The sequence below is a fragment of the Nematolebias whitei genome, chromosome 11 (assembly GCF_014905685.2).
Source record: "Nematolebias whitei isolate Nwh7 chromosome 11, NemWhi1, whole genome shotgun sequence".
NCBI classification, from domain to species: Eukaryota; Metazoa; Chordata; class Actinopteri; order Cyprinodontiformes; family Rivulidae; genus Nematolebias; species Nematolebias whitei.
In genome coordinates this window covers 23,909,361-23,916,611 of record NC_056508.1, presented here as the reverse complement: position 1 = coordinate 23,916,611, position 7,251 = coordinate 23,909,361, and the positions used below count along the sequence as shown (strand labels likewise).

The 7,251-nt window shown below is 39.8% G+C and overlaps 1 protein-coding gene across 3 annotated transcripts in view; it reads right to left on the bottom strand.

The window, feature by feature from the left end:
- Positions 1–503: 503 nt before the first annotated feature.
- Positions 504–7,251, bottom strand: part of LOC119417552 (sodium-coupled neutral amino acid transporter 3) — a 122,368-nt gene continuing 115,620 nt past the window's right edge. For all 3 annotated transcript variants that reach the window (XM_037684785.1, XM_037684786.1, XM_037684784.1), the window contains exons 6-16: positions 6,664–6,756; positions 6,340–6,421; positions 6,161–6,243; positions 5,942–6,000; positions 5,719–5,856; positions 5,441–5,520; positions 5,246–5,346; positions 5,009–5,133; positions 1,969–2,113; positions 1,740–1,843; positions 504–1,629 (exon numbers count right to left, since the gene is read on the bottom strand). In XM_037684785.1, the coding sequence (XP_037540713.1) occupies positions 1,528–1,629; positions 1,740–1,843; positions 1,969–2,113; positions 5,009–5,133; positions 5,246–5,346; positions 5,441–5,520; positions 5,719–5,856; positions 5,942–6,000; positions 6,161–6,243; positions 6,340–6,421; positions 6,664–6,756 (1,112 nt within the window). In that variant the 3' untranslated portion in view covers positions 504–1,527. The remainder of the gene's footprint in view (positions 1,630–1,739; positions 1,844–1,968; positions 2,114–5,008; positions 5,134–5,245; positions 5,347–5,440; positions 5,521–5,718; positions 5,857–5,941; positions 6,001–6,160; positions 6,244–6,339; positions 6,422–6,663; positions 6,757–7,251) is intronic.

Here is a 7,251-nt window from a genome sequence, read left to right as displayed (position 1 = left end):
TTCAACTAATTTTCTATAGAAAAAAAAAACTGCAGAAAAGGCTAAATATTTCAAAAAGCTAAAGTTGCACCAAGTCATAGCAGGATTGTCCTGAAAGAGCTGAACATTTTTGATTTAATTTGTTGAAATAGCACAAAAACTGGAACAAGAAAGATGCTGAACAACAAAGGGAGGAGAAATGGATCATAGTGGAGTGAATGCTTCATAAACATTCAGTTATTACCTCATCAGCGATGACGTCAGGGACAGCGCAGAGGATGAAGAGGTCAGAGTTCCTCCTCAGGGCTAAACTAACAGCTAAACAAGTGCCAGATGTTTTAAACAATTATTCGGGCTCATAAAACATTTTTTTTTTCAAGAATGTTATAATGGTGTGAAAAAATGCTGCATTAATTAATATTATACATCTACACATGACAGTTATTTTTGACACCTTCTGTTGTCCATGTTGTTGGTGTCTTGAAAGTATCACTCCGTCGAGAATTGATAAAAACCCAGAAATGTTTTTTGGCAAATTTTATTATTCAACAACAACTCTTTTTTTATTATTATTATCAATGTGTGTTTTTTAACGTACTGAATAGTTGCTGATGAAACAGCCTTTTTCAACACTGGATGTTTACATTTTTTGGCCTAAACAGCTGAACATGATAGAAAAAATGCTTTATGTTCTCTGAATGTAACATGATAAATATGACCTTTGGTTTGCAGCTAGAATAATACACAAAAACGTTTTTCATGTGCAAACCACTTCTCTGTGGGTTGACTCAAGTGATTGTCAGTAAACTGTCTCTTCACGACCTTCATGAACAACAGCAAAATCCTACACATTGCACCGGATTGATAGGCACCTGTAGGCTCAGCCTTGAACACAGTCACCTTTACATCAGTCATGTCAGATGTAAGGAGAAATGGAAAGTAAAACTTTAAAAATCACATTATCTGAGTTCCATTTCACAAAAGTAGCATTCTGGTCAAACCAGTAGCTGCTTCTTAAATTTAGATGAACTTGAATAAACTTGAAAAAAATTTGAGCAACATTTTGCTGAAGTCTTTTGCATTGAAGGAAACTGTAACAGAATGAACGAACTGATAAGTCTTTTTGTTTGATAACAATGTCTGTTGAAATATTAAGGAAGTATACTGGAGGGATGAATGCACTGACTGAGGTATTCAATAGAAATGTACTCATCCATACTCTGAAATAGGATTTCTATTCCAGTCGTGCTGCTCTCAGCCATCTTTGTTCTGCCATTTGATTTATGACACATACCAGCATCCTTACTTTGGGCTGGGACAGATACATTCAGTCAAAACACATTGTACTCTGTGTTTTCCCCTACACTACAGGAGTTTTGTCACGTCAAAACGTTTTCCTCATTTTGATGCTGCTAAAGTTTCTTCACATTTATCCTTCGTCGTGCACTGACGGACTTTGGACAAGAACTCAGCAGATTGCGTTAATTCGATTACAGGGGGAGTTTTGGTTGACATTCTGTTTGCAGTAACTCTTCGGTCAGCGTCAAACTAGTGTCCTCTTGCCCGAGACTTTCCAGTGGCCCAGCCAATGATGATAAATGACAGGCTCATGACCATGAAGACGAATCCTAATGCAGCAAAGCATGCGGCCTGCAAGAGTTGAAGGAAAGAAACAAACGTCTATTAGTTAAAATTAAAACGTTTATACAATAAAACACCATTAAAAGTCCATAAATGTGTGAAATATCAACGAGATGTACCTGAATTTTGGGTCTTGACTTCAAAGGCTCCTGGTCCTGAGGAACAATTCGGATGTAGAAGATTGCAGGAAGGATGAAAATGAGACTGGGCGCAGATGTAGCTCCTACAAATGAACAGAAATCAGTGAGTTTATTTAAGGTGGGAATTGGTTTCAAGTCGGTATACAGGAGCTCACACTGTAGAGCATGCAGTGATAGCTTGCTTTTTGTCTTCCTGAGCAAAACCTACCAATGACCCCGAAGATGTCTTTGATGGAAGGAACAAGTATAACCAGCAGGTCAGCAAAGACGACGAGACAGACTGCAATGATGATGTGTCTGGCCCAGTGGAAAGGCTTATCAGGGAAGAAGATCTGAAGCAAGGCCCTGCGGATCTGTGGGCATTAGAAAAAAAAGGTCATTGTTTTGTTTTACAAATACAGTAGTACCTTGATACTTTGCGGTTCGACTTTCGCATACTCACTCTTTTGCGAGTGTTCAACGTAAGATTGTACACGACACTTGATTGGCTGATTGATGGAAGGCGACCAACCAGAGCACTGTGCTGCGGGGCGGACTGGCCATCGGGAGCACCGGGACATTTCCCGGTGACTTGGCCTGCTCGCCGAGGGGCCCCCTCCTTTCTCTTTCTGAAGCTGTCTGTCACAGAAGGGAAGAGACACACAACAGGTGGGCGTGCAACTTGTTGTGTGTCTCTGCTCTGCTGTGACAGACGGACTCAGAAAAAGAAAGGAGGGATGGGGTCAGTCTTTCCCCATCGCTACTGCTCAGGGAGCTTCAGTGAGGCGGATACCTGAGTGAGCGGCATGGATTGTTTATTTAAAATATCAAGCGTGACCCGAATCGAGCCTTTAGTCCAGCCCCTTGGTGATCATTGAGCAGGCCAGGCCACCAGGAAATGTCCCAGTGCTCCCGATGGCCAGTCCACCCCGGCGATTGGTTCAGTAACCGTAGCATCAATCTGTCTGCTCTCTGTTGCTTGCTCTTTTAGAACATTTAGAGTTTAGAAAATTGTTAAGAACATTGAAAGAGTGTAGGAAGGGTTTATAAAGCCATAAATATAAATACTAAAATAAATATAACGTCCCTACTTTGCAGATTTTCATCTATCGTGGGGGTGTCTGGAACGTAACCCCCACGATATGTGAGGTACAATTCTTAAAATCAAAATAAATGCACTATATCTTGTTTTATGCCTCAGCTTTCTCCTGATCAGCTAACATCTTAGAAAATGTTTGCTGATGTGTTCAAGAGACTTTTTCACACTTCTGGATTTTTCCACTGAAAGACAACAAGAATCTTATGAAGACTGAGGGATATTAGAATTTCTAAATTGGCACAAGACTGTGCTCGTCTAAAAAGAGAGTAATTCCAAAAGGTTTTGCTAGAAGATCCCCCCCCACCACCACCACCACCACCAAAAAGAGGTGAGCACCATTAAGAGGACAAATGAATGTCCTAAATGTCCCTAAACATACTTGGATTAACAACATGGATTACAGCTCCGAGACAAACCCACCTGCAAGTACGTTTACTCTGGAGGGATGTGATGTTATTAATAATTTCACAATAAAATAAAAATGAATTCTGTTTATTCCACTATAAATTATAAAGTTCAAATGTGATGCAGTTGGTGGTAGAGCTGCCTCTCTGTGAGATGGTTGCTGGATTGAATCCCAGCCAGGAATCTTGCAAATTCCATGCAACGTGCACTCCATGTTTTGCACAGGAAGGCAATAAACAACCCATCGCTGGAGGTCCTACATGAGTTTGCAAGTTTTCTCCGGGTGCTCCGGTTTCCTCCCACAGACCAACAACATGCATGTTAGTCTGAATGGTAACTCTAAATTGTCTCTAGGTGTGAGTGAGAGAGTGAATGATTGTTTGTCTCATTTGTCTCCATGTGTCTCTGTGATGGACTGGAGACCTGTCCAGGGTGTCCCCCGCCTCTCGCACAGTGACTGCTGTATGTGGGCACCAGTGACCCCCACATGCCAGAAAGAAAAAAGCAGCAAAGATAATCGATGGATGGAAGTCAATAAATCAAGACATATTGGATTCATTACAGTGAAATAAACTAATTCTGATTGGAAGTAATGGGGCAAGACAAAAAAGTCACTCCAGTCTCAATTATATGGAGGTTCATGCCAGTGCTATTTTAAATACCTGAACATTACTGCTAGCTTTGCAGTAAATGATTAGTCTTACAGAAACATTATATATCTACAGTAAGTGCTGCTGATCTTTGTGCTGGCAAATATCCATAAAACTATGTTAAAACTGGTTCTACAGCTTCTACCCTGAAGCTGTTAGACTCATAAACCCCTAACCAGGAAAATCACTGGAATGCCACTTTAATTGGACATTTGACACTTTATATCTATGCTGGTGATTATCCATGCTGCTGATTATCTATGCTGCTGATTTCTTACCCATAAGCTGCTATATTCATACCCATCTACATCCAACAGACTCATATTCAGGCTGCTGTTTAATACACTGTATTATATGATATTATCATTGTTTAGCGAATACTGTACCTTAGATCCTTGTATACTATTTGTTTTTATACTTTATATTTTTGCTATTTTTGGGTGTAACTGGGACCTTGAGTACACAATTTTGTTCCACCTCATGTACTGCATGTGATGTGAATGACAATAAAGTTGCCTTAAACATTGAGTATGGTAACATAAAGGTTTATAAATGAGCTTTCACGTGAACTACTAGAACATTTTTTAGACTAAATTTGTTAGAAGAAAAGCAAATATCTCACTGATACCTATTTTTACTCTCCTTTATGCAGCTTCGGTAGAAATGATTTTAACTTTTGCCTATATTTTTTCGTTTCAGTGGTAAAGCTCCAGTATGAGAAGCTGTATATGAGAGTTTCAAGCCAGAGAGACACATGTAGAGATATTATTCCATTCTACCGACAGAAATAAAAAGGTATAGTTCAACACTTTGGGAAACTTGCTATTTTGGTTTGGAGTTAGTTTGACTTAGCTCCAAAATTTGAAGCCATTTTGTCTTATTGGCAGCCCCTACTGTTCTTACACTTTACACTTGCTCTGACGCTGCAAAGCTAAGCTAAGTGCTAGCTATTGGGTTCACGCTGATACACAATAAATATATATATATATATATATATATATATATATATATATATATATATATATATATGTTTTCTACTTTTCTTGTTTATTTTTGCCAATATAAAAAGTGTGTGTTATATAGCAGTGTGAGAAACTTTCCATAGGATTGCTTACCGGGAAAAGAACCACGGGTACTGTCAGAGTGACAGCCACCAGCACAGACAGACGCACACTGAGGGTCAGGACATTCAGAGGGTCCACCTTAGCGTAAGTATGCAGTAGTTCTTCCTCCACACCAGCTGCACAGAAAGAAGCAGGAAACAGATGAATTATGTCGTTTACAGCACATGAAACTGTAAACGGTAAAAGTGGGTCATTCACAGGAAAACATTGAAAATCAGAGCATCTTACTGTAAAACGTGAGGTAACCGAAAATAGCCGTCAGCAGGTACATGACAAACATGGCCAGGATGGAAATGTTGGCAACAGCCTGCATGCGCTTCTTGGTGGCACTGAGGAAAAGCAATGAAAAATATAAATATGATGAGGTTTGCACAGTTGTGCTAAATTAAAACAAAACAGATGGATAGTTGTGTTAAGACTTACTTCCGTAGCTCCGTGTAGATTGGTAGCACCTCTGGGTGGCAGACAAAAGCAAAAGCCAGGATTGGGATGGTGTATGCAGTCTAAAAGCAGAGCAGAGATCAGTGACAACATGATTAAAAGCTGATTCCATTCCCAACACTGCTGCTGCCACAACACGCTCTGTGCTGTTTACTTATCACACTCCAGTGAAGACTTTGGGGCGATGCATCTGTCGCACTAACCACGATATATCAGACCGTAAGAAAACAGATTAGGCACAATAAATGTTTTATTTTTACCTCTGAGTTCATAGTGAGCAGTTTGGCCTCACAGGTGACATTTGTCTCACTATGAACAGATAAGTTGCTCATAGGAGGAGTTGTGTTGGCTGGTTTGACAGAAAGCGGACATGGGATGTTGAATTTCTTGTAAATAACCTGGAAAGGCACACCCGTCTATTAGTGAAAGATATTTATTTAAAAGAAAGATCAGCCGCCACCTGCGTTCTTCATTTTGACTCACAGAAATGAGGAAAAACACCATGCAGGTGAGAGAGAAGCCACTTGTGTAGCCCAGGTAACCTGAGGTTCAAGAACAAAAACGTTGCACGTTTACTTATGGCTGCCGATGGAAGACTGCAACTAAACATGAAACTAAACTAAAATGACTGATGAGAATGATATGTACATGAAGAGCATGAAAACTATAAAATAAAGTGAAAAAGCAGAAGTACTAACATACCAAGTCGTCTCATGACTGCTAGAGGAAGAATGACAAGAGCACTAACAATGATGATCAGGTAGTTTCCATTCAAGAACCACTCTCTGAGAACAGCCACACAGATGAGAAACATCAGCATGAAACAAACACCTGACGATGCTGCGTGTGAATTTACAGCCAAACATTGTTTTATTACTCACCCTGTGCTTTCAGTTTTACTAAGGAAGGACTGAATGACCAGGGGGAGCTCAGACTTTACGATGAACAGGTAACTGGACATTGCTGAAGAAAAGAATAAAAACAGTCTGCTTTTTATTTTTGTCTGAATAAAATGGTAAATGGACTGTACTTATATAGCACCTTTCTATCTTATTTCAAGACACTCAAATTACTTTACACTACAATCTGTGTCCTCATTTACCCATTCATACAGCACTCTACTAGATCTCTACAAAGCTAATTGAACAAATCATTCTAAAGAGACTGATCAAACAAAAACAAGAGAGGAAAAAAGATGACAATACCTCCAATGTTGTGCACTGTTATGACGCAGGCGGCAAGCAGTTTTCCAGGGTGGCCAAAAGCACGTTGTCCGAGCTGCTCATAAGCACGAATACCTGAAAACAACAAAAACAAACAAATGATAAATGTGTAAGTTATGAGCACAAACATTACAATATTATACAGTAGTCCCTGGCTACTTCGCGGGTCGTTTTTCGCAAACTCGCTTTATCGCGGTTTTTCAAAATAAGATTGGGCATGACACACAACTGGCTGATTGATGGATGAGCTGCTCAATCGGCATGAAATTTTTATTTAAAATGAATTATTTTAAATTATTTAGCAGCTGCTGCACATTTGTGCAGCCCACACTGCAGGATAAGCTTCTTGCTGCAGCTGATCAACTGATCTCCATGCAGAAGAGAAGTGGGCGTGGCCTAGAGCGCTTGCAGGTGGCTGAGAGCAGCCGGAGGCAGAGAGCTGAAATCATGACATTCTGTGCTCTTTTAGAGTGTTTAGAGTTTAGAAACATTGTTTAGAATATTGCAAGAGTGGGGGAAGGGTTTTAAACGCCTTCATATATATATATATATATATATATATATATATAT